The sequence below is a fragment of the Euphorbia lathyris genome, chromosome 7 (genome assembly GCF_963576675.1).
Source record: "Euphorbia lathyris chromosome 7, ddEupLath1.1, whole genome shotgun sequence".
Taxonomy (NCBI): domain Eukaryota; kingdom Viridiplantae; phylum Streptophyta; class Magnoliopsida; order Malpighiales; family Euphorbiaceae; genus Euphorbia; species Euphorbia lathyris.
In genome coordinates, this window is record NC_088916.1 from 62,567,032 (window position 1) to 62,585,971 (window position 18,940).

The 18,940-nt window shown below is 34.2% G+C and overlaps 2 protein-coding genes across 2 annotated transcripts; one reads left to right on the top strand and one right to left on the bottom strand.

Annotated features, from left to right (window-relative positions):
• Positions 1-1,165: 1,165 nt before the first annotated feature.
• On the bottom strand, positions 1,166-7,519 carry LOC136235308 (putative E3 ubiquitin-protein ligase LIN-1). The gene is made up of 15 exons (XM_066024907.1): positions 6,597-7,519; positions 6,423-6,483; positions 5,942-6,313; positions 5,763-5,851; positions 4,405-5,682; positions 4,124-4,268; positions 3,771-4,028; positions 3,389-3,698; positions 3,178-3,302; positions 2,840-3,091; positions 2,624-2,746; positions 2,425-2,535; positions 2,202-2,345; positions 1,879-2,121; positions 1,166-1,655 (listed from the first exon to the last, which is right to left on the bottom strand). Exons 1-15 carry the CDS (start codon positions 7,517-7,519, stop codon positions 1,638-1,640), a joined length of 4,452 nt encoding a protein of 1,483 aa, XP_065880979.1. The 3' UTR covers positions 1,166-1,637.
• A 4,597-nt stretch (positions 7,520-12,116) lies between these two features.
• On the top strand, positions 12,117-12,890 carry LOC136235583 (peptidyl-prolyl cis-trans isomerase). The gene has a single exon (XM_066025371.1). The coding sequence runs from the start codon at positions 12,198-12,200 to the stop codon at positions 12,714-12,716; it is 519 nt and encodes a 172-aa protein (XP_065881443.1). The 5' UTR covers positions 12,117-12,197; the 3' UTR covers positions 12,717-12,890.
• Positions 12,891-18,940: the final 6,050 nt, after the last annotated feature.

Sequence of the window (18,940 nt, forward strand, 5' to 3'; positions counted from 1 at the left end):
GACAGGTGTTTATTGCTCTATGGAAGGTGTTTTTAGTGACATGGAGAGCCTGGACCTCCTATAAAATCCCGTTAGATAGGGCATTAGCGCGTGCGGTTCACACGCTGTTAGGTGGCACCTCATGATTGGGCCACTTAGTGCCATGTGGCACCAGGGAACCAATCACGAAGTGTCGCGTGGTGCACAAATGGCCGCACGTGTGACCCACACACCGCCTTTTCAACTCTGATTCGTTCCCGAGTTTGTTCCATCCTAGGGTTTTTGGAGTGTTCGATTAGATTTTCGAAATGACAAGCCAATTTGATCACATGCTTTGTTAGAGACTGAAATAATGTTTTAACAGAAACATTGTATATTATAATTTTCAGTATATTTTAACGTAAAAACTGTCTACCAAACATGTTTTAATCATATAAAAATTAACCCTAACATATTAATTGATTTTTATATGAATATTTTTATCGTGTCGATTATCAAGCTCTTAGCCTAGTGGTTGAGAGTTTACCTATGATCAGGGAGGTCATGGGTTCGAATCACATCCGGGTCTGGTAAGTTCTAGGGCTTTAATACCAATTAAAGATTTTGACTACTCAAATAATCAAATGGACTAGTTCAAAAACAAAGTCTCACAGGCTAGAGAGAGGGGGTGTGGTGCCAAAAATAGGGAGACGAGAGGGAGAGAACTTTCTATTTATAGGTTAGACTTCTTTGTCATTTTAGGATTAGACAATAATTAATTCGTGATCAGATACTAATTCTAATTCCTCATTAAATTAGTATTCCTAATTAATTAGTTAGAATTAATTTAATTATGATTTTTAATTATCTAATTTCTTGATTAGACAAATATCCAATAAGGATTTCACACGAACCGACTTTCATCCGGGCGGAAATTCCTACAAAAATGTTTACAACATAAAATTGTTCAAAAGTAATTTTTATTAAAATATATCTAAATTTTATTAAAATGGTTATGAAATATAACCGAAAATGAAAAATATGAGGATGTTGTGGAATTTCGAAAGACAAATGTAGTTCGGAAATGGCATTCACAACATCAATATGTCCGTTATCATTTATGTATAGCTAAATTTTGGAGATGAAAATAGACAATCTGCTGAAGAAATTGTATCAAATGTTTTTGTGAAGGAATAAGATACAAATTTAACTCCATGATTATTGGAGCATAAGGGTGCAATTTCAAACCTCATTAACGGAAGATGAATTCTTTTCGTTAAAAGAACATATACAATTTCACAATTTGGTTGCCTTCCACCCTTCATCGTTCTGATCACCCAATAAGATTTAAAATTCCACCTATTCTATTTAGGAAAAAAACTTATTTTCAACTAATAAGATTGAAATTGCGCAATCTATTAAACCTCAAGCTTAGATTATATATATATATATATGTTTTTTTTGGTAAGTAAACCATAAGGCCTCTTCCTTTCGTAATTTATAGAATAAATTAGTACCTTATATACAAACTACTATTATCTATTGTTTGTTTATTGTTTGTTTGATAGTATTCTCTTTGGTATTCAAATAAAATGACCTATGAAAGAAAAGGCTTCATTTGACCACCAGAATTTTCTTGATTTACTGACCTTGGATGGATACATCTAAAACAAAATCCTCTAGTCCATACCCCAAACCTGCAGCCATATACAAACAAAGAATTACATACATCATATCTAAAAACAGTGGCGGAACCAGAACAAAATACTCGGGATCAATCAAACAAAAATGTGTTGAAAAATTACAGATTTTATTTGAATATACTAAAATTACGGATGGAAATGATACATTTAGAGACCGCAATGTATTACGTTTTGAGGTTGCAATTTATTAGTATTAGTAGGAAAAGGTTAGTCTAACCTGGATCTTGCCATCAGAAGAACCAGCAAACAACATTCCTCCTTCTATATCTGATGTTAAGGATGTGATTTTGGTACCATTCATTTTAATGGAGGCAACTCTTGTCACTCTTTCTTTCAACCACACCTCAATGATCCCACACTTTGTTGCTGTGAATATGAAGTCACTGTTGCCAGCAATCCTCAGGATGTCAACTCCACTCGAAAAAGATCGAATCACCGCACATGTCGAGACTGAAAATACCTGCCATAAAGCTCAAAAACTGAAGCTTAACTGATATAACAAAGTCCCCCAATAAAAATGAATAATGGTAACCACTTCACCTTTCCTGCTGTACCATCTATTGTAGAACCACCAGCAAAAAGAAGATCATCATGAATATATAGAGAGTATATAGTTTGTTTCCCCAACAATTTTCTTGTACCGGAATAGAATGTGGTTGATGTCAATTTCCGCAAATCCACCTCCTACACACCACATTTCAAGGCATAACACATTTGCTAAATACCAGATGGCCTAGAAATGGATGCAGATAAGAATTTTTACCTGGATACTGTAACCTGAGGAGCCACAATATAATTTATCTCCTGTCATTGCAAGGCACTTGACCGTTTTGTTGAAATTTACATGCTTTGGTACCCCAGACCAATTGTATACCTGTGATAAGACTAGTTTGATCAATCTTGGTTCTTCCAAAGACTTGTTTTTTCAGTTTCAGCTTTTCTAATGGAGTAAGGGGACTTGCCTTAACTCCTGTTCCTGAAGAAATATAGCATGCGTGTTTAGCATTAGCTGTTAACTCATGGACCGCCTCTTTCACATCGTGAACTTGAACACAGTGAATTTCTTCAGGGTTGATTGCCCAAATCTGTAGATAAGATATGCCAAAAGTTAATTCTGCTGAATACCACAAGCAGTTGATGACATAGTTTAAGGAGGCTTGCAGAATGAGGTGACTTACCCGAATCGTTTTGTCTAAAGAACCACTGTACAATTTGTCGCCAGAAGATGGAACGTAGAGGCATGTGACAGCTTTTGAATGTTCACGAACTTCTTGAATCAACCTTGGAATCCCCTTCCCAGCATCCCACACCTTTATGGTTCCATCAGAATGGCTACTTATAACACGACCTTTCAAATGAAGTAAAGACAGAACTTCACCATTTGCAGATGATTCCAACTCGGCTATTTCAGCACAATTCCATAGGTCTGTCTAAAACACAGAATAAAAGAACCGATAAGTTCGACAAGCTATATAGGCTATATTTCAAAGGAAATTGAAGACAGTTTTCCACTTACTGCATTGACACAGGGTAAGTTCATCAAAGATTTTAATACATCAGTGATCACAGATGAAGTTCTCTTAAACTTTCTCAAGGTTCTATAGATGCATTTGGCATACTTCTCCATCTCTTCAAGCGCAGCTTCAGATTATAAGTCAATGATTAATTAAAAAATGGCATGTAAAGACATGTTTTTAGCTCTTTTATTTGATATACACTCATCTTACCTGGGTCAAGAACAAAAGTTCTTAATGCAAGGGTTGCCAAAATCCTCTCTTCCATGTTTCTTGATGATTGGAGAACATTTATAAATTCATCAAGCAAGGACTTACGAGCAACCACTCTTACACCGGTATCAGGAAGAACTGAAAGCATGTATATGAGCCATGTGGAAATGACAAGACACAACTTTGCCATTTCCAAAGAATTACTCTTCAAGCATTCCTCCAAAGCTTTAAAGATGGAACCCTTTTCATGATTGCAAAGTACAAAAGCTACCTTCGTCTCCCAAGAATTTCTTGCTTTCTCTTCATCATCCTGCATTCGAGTAAACTTTCAGAATTGTACATAACAGATTCGGTGTAAACTGTAAACAACACAAGAGCAAACCATTGTTTCTGCTAAATCTTTTTCTCTCTTTCTTCGTCCATCTGCCTTCATTAAAGCATTGTAAGGTTGATCGAATCCTGCTATCTTGAGTAGCCGGGCTTCCATGTATGACCTCCCAGAGGATGTAACAGTTCCAGAAAGTGATACTAACGCATCTAAAGCCATCATTTGACAATTGGAGAAGTCCTTTTTGTGAAGTGCTTCAATAAGTGTTTCTACAGCCTCTTCCCTATAAATACTCATCTTCCGTGGCTCAGCCTGGAAATTTTTTAAAGTGTAGAAATCATTTTACATCTACAGGCACGCTTACAAGAGTTATTTGCTATGAATGATGTTAAGGAATGAAGGCATACCAAGAGATCAAGCTGAAGAAGAAGAGTAGCAATGGCAGGTTGCTGTTCCATGGGAGCCATTTGAAGATACACTAGAAAGGTATGCATTGTACTAAATGATCCTTCTCCTCTAATTCTGTGCAAGATCTCATTGCAGACAGTTCTCCTGAAAAAGCATGAGAAACATAGAACTCCAGAATTCAGCATGGAAAGAGCTCAAATCAAGCATAAACAAAGAAGTATGTTTAACTGTATACTTCAAAATTGTATACTTGATCAATGAAATGGATGCGTACAGATACCTGTTTAACTGCACAAGCTCCGAAAGAAAATCTATGCATATACCTCTGACATTATCATTTCCAGAATGAAATAATTCGAGTACACAAGTCATGTCAATTCTACTTGCTATGAAGTTCCGAAAACTCTTATCCACAAGCATGCAACAAAGAAGTATGGAAATAATGGACTTTCTTCCTTCCACCCGGTCCAAACATTTGACTAGTGCTGGAACTCCATTTGCAGAAATAACACTATAAGCATTATTAGACTGGCTGTTTTCATCCCCTCCTGTAAGTATCTGCTCAAGCATTGCTATGGCAGCATCCTTTGGCTCTATTACTAACTGAAGATCATCGAAATCTTCACTTTTGAGCTGGATTAAATGGACAAGGGAAGGTATAAAGTTGTGAGATGAAAGCTGCGCAAAAGTTGGTCTCATTTGGCATATGAGCACAGCAGCCTCAGCAAGTCCATTTTTAAGCAAAGCAGCCAGGGAATCAAAATCAGAATCTACACTTGTAAGAATCTCTGCAACACTTTCATCTGAAAAAATTAGCTCGGAGAGAATGTAAATTGATGTTCTAAGAACTTCTCTGTTTAGAGAATTTGAAAGTATTTCCACAAACCCGTTTACAATTGTTGCTTTGGATAGATAGGAATGGACCCCAGGGTCACCCTTTGAGTCCTTCCATAGTTTTGCTATTGCTAAAACTGCTGCTTCACATTCTTCTAAGTTTTCTGAAGTGCAGAGACATGAAACATATGGTTTTAACCCATTAATGATTGCTTCAATAGAGGCTTGGGAAATTACACTGGTTGGTGATGTAGATAATGCTGGTTGTGTAAACCTCTTGCTCCTCTGGTGTACATGATTAGGTGTGGAATTATGACTCGGATTACGTGACATTCTCGAAGGGTAGGATGCAAATGAAGTTTCTTTTATGGAGGAGGGGCTGAATGAGTTTTTTGGAGTTTCAGAATACAAAAATTCTTGAGCAAGGTCAGGGTGCTGCTCTATCCATGATGTGATGAGTCTCTTTAGTACATAATTTGTTTTAGGCATTGAATTTGTAGACAAAGGTTGCCGAGTAATGGGACAAGTGGTATTTCCTCTTTTTAGCCATTCCTGAATTGCTTTTCTTTCGTAAGTCTGACCAGTTTCGAGGGTAACTGGGTCATTGAAGAGCTGGCCTGTGATAGGGCAAACAAAATCTTTCGGTGGCCGTGAATTAGAAGTCAGCTTATCAGACATGGGGAGAGAAATGCAGCTCTGGCCTTCTTCACTTCTATTTAGAGAACTGCATAACCCAAACAAGTTTTGAGCTAAAGAATACCAGAAAATTGTAAATTATTGGAAGAAAATTGGCATTTAAGCTACCTATTCTCCAAGTCTTGGCTGTCCACCTTGTTGGAACTCATACTCCTTGCTTGGCTCCGGGTTTTTCTCCTGACACTTTTCTGCAGATCCTAAATTTGCAAAGCAGCTATCAGGATGATAAGGAATAATGCAGCTTTCAAGGCACAAAGACAAAAAGAACTTCTAAGTTCAGGACATACTATCACTTCAACATCAGAGTCTGGTGAGCTAATGCTGTAATAACTGCTCATGCTTGGAGAAACCGGAATGGAGGAAGCAATATTAGATTCCCTGACATGGCTGGAGAGAAACCGCATTAGAGGAGTAGATCCTTTTTTATGATTAGTAGAAGAAACTTTTGGTGAAACAGTTGTTGGGGAATCCACTCGAGAAAATGTTGCAGGAGAATATGATCGCCTATTTGCTCTAGACGATCTTATGCTTGCGCCAATTTCCTCATTTCTAGCCATTTTCATGGTGCTCGGACTTCCTGATTTACAACTTGTATCTTCAAAATCCAAATTACTATGCTCACCACCAGAATCATGTTCATTCTCCTCGTGTATCAGTTCCTAACATATTAGACAATTAGAAAAGGATAAATTTCACCAATAAACTTGTCCTTACAAATTGAATCTTCATTTACTCTATGATTTATGTATGCAAAATTCACAGCCTGACCTGAGGATCCCACTCTTTAGACTCTTCCATATTATGTGACAGAGTTGGACTTGAATTTGATCTGCTTAAAAGCAACATCCAGAATACCATACCATACATATATTAGAATTTTTGAAAATGAGACCCGAAAACAATGACTAACAATTTCAAAGTTAGTGCAGGATGTAGGCTAACCTGCTTGCTTCTCTTGCATCATTTTTAGATAGAATAACTGGACAAAAACCAGCACTCTTTGGCAAGATGGGACCAAATTTGACATAATCAGGAATTGACCTGCTAACCTCCCGCAGAGGAGTCATGGGCGGCTCAGCTATCGGAAACATGGGTATCATCTTCTTACTTACGGTAGAATCAGAGGTCATACAATCCTCATAGTGTTTAGCAAAAAGCCTTGTATTCTCATCTAGTGATTCTCCATAGAGCTGCTCAAGCTTTTGCAACTTCTCCACTTGATCTGGTCCCATGGAGTAAATGACAGACTCATTGAAAAATTGATCCAAATCAGCTGTAAATGACAAATCAGAAGAATCAGGAATCAACTCAACCATCAACCTTTGCCTAGCCTCAGAATACCACCCAACAATGGAATTCATATGGGGAAGAAACAAATCTTTCCATAGCTCAGGAGCGAAATCAATCCTCGAGAAGAATGGATCAACAATAAACATCTTAAGAACATGAAGAACTGAGTTATGAACATTGTTGTTGTTACGCAATTTCCAGAGATATGAAAGATTAAGATGCGCCCAAGCAGAGAGGTAGAAATTAGGGACTCCTGCTGTTCTCTGATCAGAATTCAACATTGCACATACTTGCAGCATTTTCTCCGCATGGTCTAGCCGAGCTAGTTTTGTTTCGGTATTGGAAGTGTTGATAGCTTCTTCTAGGGCTTCAATGCCCCAATCTAAATTTGCTAATACTGCTTGATCAGAATATCTAATGTTGATGTTTTTGTCACAGCTCCCATCTTCAGCTGCTAATCTCTCGGCACAATGTTCTTTGTGCTGTGTTCTTTGCTCTTTATTGATCAGCCGATCTTGCACAAAACTATCCACAGTCGTGAACAAGAATCTCATAATTTCCTTTTGCTCCATCATTGAGAACAAGTTTCTGGAGAAAGGAATATTGTAACCTCCATGAAAATGAGATTGTGTTGAAGTCAATGTGAAAGGTGTTGCAGAAAATTGACAGAAGAGAGAGACTGCCGGCCATTAGATAGAAGTAGTTGTAGCTGTGTGTGGCCGGCTTCGTTTGTTGCAGAGTGATGATGAAATCAAACTGTGGACTGTACATTTAATATTTACTTAGTATAAACTAATTATTATTATTTAATTAATAGCTGATGAGATTAGATTACGTCGTGTTTTGGTCTAATTAGACCTGATCAAATGATCCAACCTCTTAATCACCGACTCTTATCACTAAAGACAACACAAAAATGATCGTTACTTTTAACGTCTTTTGGCGGGAATAAATATATATATACAACCCATATCCATTAATGACATGAGCCAAAGCCCAAATTCTAAAAATTGAGAAATTTGTAGTTTATTTAATTAGTTAATTTCCTCCACCTAAAATTCTAATCTACTATCTGGTAGGTGACGGACTAATACTTACTCACTATTAGATTAGAACTAGTTTTTGACCCGTGCGATGCACGGATTCATCTTAATATATAAATATTAACAAAAATATAATTAATAATTACAATTAATGATATAAAAAAGGAGCAGCTCCATCGTTACTGTTTTATATTATATATAGATATGCAAAGAAATAGAGAGATTTTAGGGACTAATTTAAATTATGTAGAACTTTTAGATATAAATATACAGAGAATTAGAGAGATTTTAGATATTAATTTAAATTATGTAGAACTCTTAGATATAGTACGGATAAAATAATCTTTTTATAAATAAATATAATAATATAACTAAAGTTAATATATTATATTTTTTATTAGTAAAAAAGGAGGAAGTGACACCTCAGCTCCATCGTTACTGTTTTATATAGAATATAGATATGCAGAGAATTAGAGGGATTTTAGGGATTAATTTAAATTATGTAGAACTTTTAGATATAGATATGCAGCGAATTAGAGATATTTTAGGGATTAATTTAAATTATCTATAACTTTTAGATATAGATATGCAGAGAATTAGAGAGATTTTAGGGATTAATTTAAATTATGTAGATCTCTTAGATATAGTACAGATAAAATAATCTTTTTATAAATAAATATAATAATATAACTAAAGTTAATATATTATATTTTATATTATATTTTTTATCAGTAAAAAAGGAGGAAGTGACACCTCAGCTCCATCGTTACTGTTTTATATTATATATAGATATGCAGAGAATTAGAGAGATTTTATGGAGTAATTTTAATTATGTAGAACTTTTAGATATAGATATGCAGGGAATTAGAGATATTTTAGGGATTAATTTAAATTCTGTATAACTTTTAGATATAGATATGCAGAGAATTAGAGAGATTTTAGGGATTAATTTAAATTATGTAGATCTCTTAGATATAGTACAGATAAAATAATCTTTTTACAAATAAATATAATAATATAACTAAAGTTAATATATTATATTTTATATTATATTTTTTATCAGTAAAAAAGGAGGAAGTGACACCTCAGCTCTATCGTTACTGTTTTATATTATATATAGATATGCAGAGAATTAGAGAGATTTTAGGGACTAATTTAAATTATGTAGAACTTTTAGATATAGATATGCAGAGAATTAGAGAGATTTTAGGGATTAATTTAAATTATGTAGAACTCTTAGATATAGTTCGGATAAAATAATCTTTTTATAAATAAATATAATAATATAACTAAAGTTAATATATTATATTTTATATTATATTTTTTATCAGTAAAAAAGGAGGAAGTGACACATCAGCTCCATCGTTACTGTTTTATATTATATATAGATAGATATACAGAGAATTAGAGAGATTTTAGGGAGTAATTTTAATTATGTAGAACTTTTAGATATAGATATGTAGGGAATTAGAGATATTTTAGGGATTAATTTAAATTATGTATAACTTTTAGACATAGATATGCAGAGAATTAGAGAGATTTTAGGGATTAATTTAAATTATGTAGATCTTTTAGATATAGTACAGATAAAATAATCTTTTTACAAATAAATATAATAATATAACTAAAGTTAATATATTATATTTTATATTATATTTTTTATCAGTAAAAAAGGAGGAAGTGATACCTCAGCTCCATCGTTACTGTTTTATATTATATATAGAATATATAGATATGCAGAGAATTAGAGAGATTTTAGGGACTAATTTAAATTATGTAGAACTTTTAGATATAGATATGCAGAGAATTAGAGAGATTTTAGGGATTAATTTAAATTCTGTAGAACTCTTAGATATAGTACGGATAAAATAATCTTTTTATAAATAAATATAATAATATAACTAAAGTTAATATATTATATTTTTTATTATATTTTTTATCAGTAAAAAAGGAGGAAGTGACACCTCAGCTCCATCGTTACTGTTTTATATTATATATAGATTCTAAGATAGAGAAATTTATAACTTATGTAATTAGGTAACTACTATACCCTCAAATAACTACCATTTTAAGTTAATTTTTTTTTGTCAAAATAATGGTACATAGATTAGAGTGTTGTTTGATAAAATTTAAAATTAAATATTCAAAATATAAGTACTGAAATTATAAGTGCTCAGAGTATTAAATAATGTCACTGTTATAAAAAAAAGTTAGTTGATTATATTTAAATTAAATATTTTAACTAATCAAAATAAGTGATTTTTAACTTAATTGACTAATTTAAGTGCTAGGAGTAAAACAGTTATCAAATACATTTAAATTAAATAAGTACTTAATATTTTAATTTAAGTGATTAAGTGAGTTATCAAATAATGTGTAAGTTTAGATTTAGACAACATAATTCATAAAATGAGCTCGTTTGGGTTCAGAGGAGATAGAAGGCACACTTGTGTCGATGCATATAAGGTTGATTAAAGGACGACTCCATCTTTGCCACCCCTTGTCGACGCATATAGGGTTGATTAAAGGACGGCTCCACCTCTGCCACCCTTTTCTATCTACATTTCTGAATATGTAGGTACTGACTACACTCGTAAACCCTACCAAATATAGGGTTATATCATTTCTATTTTATCAAATAAAGGGTTATATCATTTTTGGCATGGACCGGAACATTATAAAATAAATAAATAATAATAAAAATTAGAATCTTGATTTAGGTTATACTGAGTTTATTAATCTTCAACAATCCGATCAGAACTGGAGTCAATTCGAGACCCGACGATCCAACCAAAACATGGGTTGACTCTGGTTTTTACTTTTTATTTTTTAAAAATTATTTTAAAAAAGAAAAGATAAAACAATAAAACATATATAAAAAATCATTCCTTTTGAAAAATTTAATCTTAAGTCTAGTTACTTTCATAATTCAATAATTTTTTCCTTATTATCTAAATAATAAAAAGTTTAATTTGAAATACTAATAATTCAATGTAAATATTGTTATAATTATAGGCCTTGTTTGGTAAAGAGCGTTTTGGAATAAAAAGAGCGGTTTTGACCAATTTTAGAGGTTTGACCACTGAAACCGCTGATTGAAGTGTTTGGTGGAGAGAGGTTTGGAAGAGAGTTTTGGGATGAAAACGCTAATTTAGAAAAAGCTCTTAAAAGGAGCTTTTTCGATTAGTGTTTTGGAATATTAAAATTAATGGACTTCTTTAACCCTAATAGATAAGCTCTCTCTTCTCCTCCGCCAAAATTAATGCCCTTATTCGTCTTTTTGCACAAACCGCTATTATCAATCAGCTAATTTTTACCAAACAGGTATACACAAACAGCTAGTCAAATCAGCTAACAGCTAACAGCTAATATAATCAGCTAACAGCTAATTCCCAAATAGGACCATAATAAAACATGACGGTGATAAATCCAGAGCTTATTAGATTTTAGTTAAAAAATATTCCAATTTTCAGATGATGTATTTCTAATTTTATAAATTTAAATTAAATAGACTTATTTTTTATACTGATTTTTAAAAAAAAAATATAAATGGTGATTCTCCATGGGACAAGGTGTGGAATATGGAAAAAGTGTTTTTAAACGGGGATAGAAATTCCTGCGGGACGAGAATGGGGGATAAATTTGTCCCCGTTTATCTCGTAAGGATAGAAATAGGGATGGGGATGGAAAATGCATTTTCTATCTCGTCTCATCTTATTTACATCCCTAATTCTATCTATGGACTTGAAGAGGTTTGGATTGGACCAAATTCAAATAGACAAATCCAAGCACAATCCGTCACTTGGACAAACCGATGAGCTCATGAACAGATACAATTGATATAGACTAGATTTATTTTTTAAACTCCAAACAAAGATATTAAGAATAAAACTGGAATTTTCTTTTATAAAAGATAAAATTGGAAATTTAAGAAATATTTATTAGATGAGATGAGATACAAATTTCAAATTTGGAACTTGTACCTTGATATTTTGGAATCCAAAGTAGCGTCAACTCTACGCGGACGAAATCAACTATCTTTCCACTCTTACCAAGATCCTGACACGCGTCCCATTTCAACGGCCACGATAAACAATCTAAAGATATTCCGCAGTCCCGTTGCTAGAAAAGCCAATTACGAAGTAGCTCATTTCATTGATTCAATTCAATTTCAATCCACGAACAGAGCAAACACCATCAGTTTTCTGCAATGGCAAACCCTAAGGTCTTCTTTGACATGTCAGTCGGCGGAGCTCCGGTAGGTCGGATAGTGATAGAGCTATTCGCGGATACAACACCGCGAACGGCGGAGAACTTCCGGGCTCTTTGCACCGGTGAGAAAGGCGTTGGACGTAGTCGCAAGCCCTTGCACTACAAGGGATCATCATTCCACCGAGTGATCCCTGGATTCATGTGCCAAGGAGGCGATTTCACAGCCGGGAACGGAACTGGAGGCGAATCGATCTACGGAGCTAAGTTCGCTGATGAGAATTTCATCAAGAAGCACACAGGACCAGGGATCTTGTCGATGGCTAATGCAGGGCCTGGGACGAACGGATCGCAGTTTTTCATTTGTACAGCGAAAACAGAGTGGCTGGACGGAAAGCATGTGGTGTTTGGGAGAGTTGTGGAGGGAATGGATGTGGTGAAAGCCATAGAGAAGGTTGGATCTTCCTCCGGCAGGTGTGCCAAGCCGGTTGTGATCGCCGATTGTGGACAGCTTTCTTGAATCAAAGCATATTGTATTCTATGAGTCTTCTGATTAGACTCTGCTGTTTTTCAAATTGCTGTGTTTGTTTATTTACCCATGTTCTGCGTTCCCTTGCTGTTCATCAGACGTATCCTTTGTTTACTGATACATATTAAAAAAAAAAAACTAAAATAAAGTTAAATAATTTCTCTTTTTTTGTTGCCAATTTTATTTTACTCTGCCTATAACCATTTTATGTGATTTGGATGAATAAATAAATAAATACTGAAACTGTAAAATAAGTCACGGAATTATTAACTTTAATTGAATAAAATGCATCCAAATCCGATATGGAACTGCTGTTATCCAAATTAGTTTTTGACCCGTGCGATGTACGGATTCATCTTAACATATAAATATTAACAAAAATATAATCTAATAATTACAATTAATGATATAAATGTGCTATATAAATTAAATATTATTATTTTATTTTCACATTTACCTTAAATAATCTTTTTTATAGATAAATATAATAATATAATTAAAATTAATATATAGATATGCATAGTATTAGAGAGATTTTAGGGGGTTCCGCTCCACAATGATAGAGTGTCCAAATCTTTCTTTAAAGAGATTCTGGATAGAACTGATGGGTTATGTGTGAGTTGGAAAGCTAATTCTCTCTCCCTTGCTGGCCGCCTTACCTTAGTTCAATCTGTCAATTGTGCGGCTCCCAACCATATCATGCAAGCCTGTAAATTGGCCGAGCCGGTTCTTAATGACCTGGACAAGATTAATCGTCGCTTCCTTTGGGGAGAGTCTGGAGAAGGTAGGAAGATCCATCTGGTTCTCTGGAAGGAGGTGTGCCAGCCGAAGACTATGGGTGGTCTCGGTATTAGACAGGCTAAGGATAATAATAAAATCTTGTTGATGAAGCTCCTCTGGCGTATGTGGCAGTCCCCCTCTTCTCTTTGGGTGCGATTGCTCTGTGGTAAATACAGAAAGGATAAGATTTTTGGAGGTCCGAAAGATAGAGTATCTAATTGCTCATTTACTTGGAAAGGTCTTAGCGCTGTCTTTGCCGAGTTCTGCTCAGGCGTTGGTCTGGATGTGGAGAATGGTAAGTCCATTAGCTTTTGGTTCGACTCCTGGATTGGGGATAGACCTCTTATGGAAGTTTGTTGCTCCCCCCCGCCTTCCAGTATCCATAATTGGAGGATTGCTGACGTGGTTGATGCTAGACCTGGCAATTATCGTGTTCGTGTCGTGTCATTTCGGGTTCGTGTCAAAAAGAGTAAATCCAAACCCAACCCAAAAACTTTCGTGTCAAAGTTGTGTTAATCTATTCGGGTTAGTGTCGATTTCGTGTCGTGTTTTCGGGTTACATGTAATTTTGTTATGCGTATATATTAATAATAACTCTTAAAAATATAAGAAGATTTGGTACTGTTTTTAAACATTTTATATCATTTTTAGATTAGTATGCTAACAATAATTATCGAAAAGTTCGATAATATCATGTTAGAGGGTTATGTAATGTGTTTATAACAATTTAGGAAATTCAAATTAATATTTGCAATTAATAATTATAATTTTATTATCTTTATTAATAAAGTGACATAAAAAAACATGAGAGAATATAACAATAATTTTCAATATCCGTGTCATTTCGTGTCGTTTTCGGGTTCACATATCAACACTAACCCAACCCAAAAATTAGCGTGTTAGTTTCGTGTCAACCCAAAAATGACCCATTACCTATTAAGCTCAACACTAACACTAAAAATCCGTGTCGTGTTCGTGTCGTGTAATCGGGTCGTGTGTCATTTTGCCACCTCTTGATGCTGATGGGGACTGGAGGTGGTCTATGTTTGAGTCCTTCTTTAGTCTGGATATTCTCCTTAAAATCAGGGGAGTCAAGATAAGCACTCAAGAGGAAGACAAGGATAAGCATTGTTGGGCTCTTTCCAATAATGGTATTTATTCTTGTAAGTCTGCTTTTGAAGCTTTCTCCTGTAATGGGTCTGTCCATCCCTCCATTTCTTGAAAATCCATTTGGGCTATGAAGATCCCTTATAGAATTAGGAGCTTCCTTTGGCTGGGTGTGAAGGACAGATTGCTGACCAATGCTGATAGACACAGAAGGCATCTTGCGGTCTCAGGTGCTTGTAGTAGGTGTGCTGGCCATATTGAGTCCCTTTGCCATGCTCTTAGGGATTGCTCTAAAAGTATCGGGGTTTGGAAGAAAGTTCTTCCCCCTCACATTCTTCCGTCCTTCCTTGCCCATCCTGAGACTGATTGGTTCCGATCTGGGGTGAGTGGGAAGCTTCTGGCCAATTTGGAGCATGGGGATATTATCTTTGCTATTATTTGCCACCAAATCTGGAAGTGGAGGAATGAGGAAATCTTTGGTAAAAGGGAGGTGTATGTTCATAACTTATCTGAGTTTTTCTCGAGAAAGCTCTCTTCAGTTATTGATAGTTTTAAAGGGGATTCCCTGGCCAGGGCTGCTCAGAAAAAAGAGGTGCATCTTGTCGGTTGGACTAGGCCTAAGGAAGGGGTGGTTAAGCTTAATACGGATGGTTCCTGTCTTATGAGTGGGAGAATCGCGGCTGGAGGGGTCTTGAGGGATGGAGGGGGAGCCTGGCTGTCTGGTTTTTCTCATAACCTGGGGATGGGCTCGTCCTTTTCGGCGGAGCTGTGGAGTATCCTCTCTGGTATCAAGCTTGCCAATAGTCTGGGTGTCAAGAGGCTCTCTGTGGAGTTTGATAATAAGGAGGCCATTGATATGATCTCCGATAATCATGCTATTTGTTTTAATAGCCAAAACCTTATTAAAGCCATTAGGAGGCTTGTCTCCGTCTTTGAGTATGTTGATTTCAGACATATTTACAGAGAGCAAAACCGAATTGCTGACCGCCTGGCTGCTGCTGGTCATGAAAGGATGCTGGGAGTTACCATTCTTTCTAGTCCTCCTTCTTTTCTCTCCTCTCTTCTTCTTGAAGATAGGATCGGGGTTAGCTTTCCTAGGCTGATCCCAGGTTAAGTTGTGGTTTGTTTTGTCCTTTTCTTTCCTTGTTTACCAAAAAAAAATTTAAAGAGATTTTAGGGATTAATTTAAATTTTGTAGAACTCTTAGATATAATACGGATAAAATAATCTTTTTATAAATAAATATAATAATATAACTAAAGTTAATATATTATATTTTTTATTATATTTTTTATCAGTAAAAAAGGAGGAAGTGACACCTCAGCTCCATCGTCATTGTTTTATATTATATATTATATATAGATATGTAGATAATTACAGAGATTTTATGGATTAATTTAAATTATGTAGAACTTTTAGATATAGATATGCAGATAATTAGAGAGATTTTATGGATTAATTTAAATTCTGTAGAACTCTTAGATATAGTACGGATAAAATAATCTTTTTATAAATAAATATAATAATATAACTAAAGTTAATATATTATATTTTTTATCAATAAAAAAGGAGAAAGTGACACCTCAGCTCCATCGTTACTGTTTTATATTATATATAAATATATAGATATGTAGAGAATTAGAGAGATTTTAGGGATTAATTTAAATTATGTAGAACTTTTAATATAGATATGCAGAGAATTAGAGAGATTTCAGAGATTAATTTGAATTCTATAGAACTCTTAGATATAATACGAATAAAATAATCTTTTTATAAATAAATATAATAATATAACTAAAGTTAATATATTATATTTTATATTATATTTTTTATCAGTAAAAAATAAGGAAGTGACACCTCAGCTCCATCGTTACTGTTTTATACTATATATATAGATATGCAGAGAATTAGAGAGATTTTATGGATTAATTTAAATTCTGTAGAACTCTTAGATATAGTACGGATAAAATAATCTTTTTATAAATAAATATAATAATATAACTAAAGTTAATAGATTATATTTTATATTATATTTTTTATCAGTAAAAAAAGGAGGAAGTGACACCTCAACTCCATCGTTACTGTTTTATATTATATATATAGATAGATGATTAGTGATAGACCTGGCTATGGGTCGGGTCGGGTCAGACGGGTTTTTCTATAAAAGTCCTCGGTCCAAATCCAGTCCAGCCCACTAGTAATTTAGGCGGGTTCGGACCGGACTGGGCTCGGACTTAAAAATCAAATCTCAAGCCCAGTCCATATAAACCCACTTAAACATATATACATAAATTTTTAATTATAAAAAATAAAATTTAATATATAAATCTATAAATATATAAAATTTATTAATTAATATTAATAGACGGAATGGGCTGGGTTGGTCCGCGCTATTTTTATTAATCCCAAACCCGTCCAAAAAATAAACGGGATTTAGCGGGCCTGAATCGAGCTGGACCTAACATCAATTAGCATTGTCCAAACCCAATCCAAAGGACATGGGCCTGAACGGACTAGACGGTATTCGGGCCCGTAGACAGGTCTAATTAGTGAGATTGAGAATGTTATCCCAAATGATTAGTGAGATTGGAAATGATTAGTGAGATTGAGAGATGTCTTTTGAAACTAATTAAGATTGAGAAATGTCTTTTGAAACTAATTAATTCACATGTGTGACAGAATTATACTTCATGGTATGCATGAATATGGAATAGCAAGGGATAATAAGTTTACTATTAGGTTTTTATTATTCATATACAACGATCACATAATAAGTTTACTATTTGGTTTTTCTTATTTATACATAAGATATTCATTTAGTATCTGTTTTTTTTTTCATTTTCGAACTGTTTTTTATTTTTTAACTAAAACAAACAGACTTTAATTTATACGATGATGGATGGTTTACTAGACTCTTTATAATTTGCAGGTCAAATAATAGTGTTGGGTCCACTACCAAGTTATAGATGAGCCTATCAGATTGCAAAAGAAAGATTGATTAAATTACAGGTAATAGTTTGAAAATAAATATAATAATTACATATATTTCAATAATACAAGTTCTTTTGCTTTTGGACTTTGAGAAGTGGGTGATATTGATTACATTAAAATTAGGTCCAGATCCAAACTCATTACATGAGAATTCGCAAGATAAATTAGTTAACATAGTTTAATAATTAAAACATGTTATGAAACCATGTTAATTTTACCTTTTATAATTTTTTCTCATTTGTAGTTCAATAGCACTAACACATAAGTAAATTTTAGAATCAGAGGTAAATTCTATTCACTGAGTTAATCAGTCAACAGAGTTTAATTCTGCTTCCGACTTTTACATGTGGAAGACAGCTCACTCAAAGGAGTTTCTGTATAGACTTAAGGTTAACGATCTATTGACGCACAATAGTCAAAGCTTATATATGAGATAACTAGTTTAGAGCATGCAATATTAAAAGTAAGTAAAGGGTGAGTTAGAAGAGAGTTACACAGCGATTTATACTGGTTCGACCTTCTACATCCAGTCCTTAGACCAATCTTGATCACATGCACCTTAATTAGCATGTAGAATTTGCTCATTCACTGTTAGATCTAGGCTTATTAGAATTCTAAGGTGGAGATTCAAAGCATCCTGACAATTAGATTTAATAAGCATATATCCAACGGTGAATTAGCAAATTCACTTGCTCATTAAGGTTCATGTGAAAATTCCTAGTTCTTAGAATATATTCTTCTGAGTTTTAATCCACTATATAACTTTTTATCGGTAGAGCATAAACCTTTATAATAGACACATAGGTTTTGTAAAGTACATTCCTTTACAATCCGCAATCAACTATCTATCTCTCTAGATGTTTACTTATAACCGAAGCAAACAGAAGAGCTTCTGGTCGTTTTACAATAGATGATTGGTTCTAATATAGAACACAAATGAAGTGTCATCTCTCTATTAAATTACACAAATATGAACTATGAATGTGTATATTACTTTTGCTCTTTTTCACTTGAACGTTTTAATCTATTTTTGCGTCGATGATCAAGAGTGATAAATGAGCTTTTGGCTTGGCTTTTATAGTGGAAGCTTTAAGGTAGAGACGTTTGAATTTTTAATTGCTCGTCAGGGGAAAACATCATTTGGCTTCTACCTTTTGTCTATGCTTCTAAATTTTATGCCAATATACCCAAATGAGGAAAGAGTCTGATGTTGAGCAACGCATCAATGACGGCTTCTGACTTCTTAGTGTAGCAGACTTTCTGTCTGCTTTCTTTCCCAAAATAGAAGTGTGAGAGAGATGCTTGGCTGGCAGTTGCTTCTAGCTTCTATCTTCTTG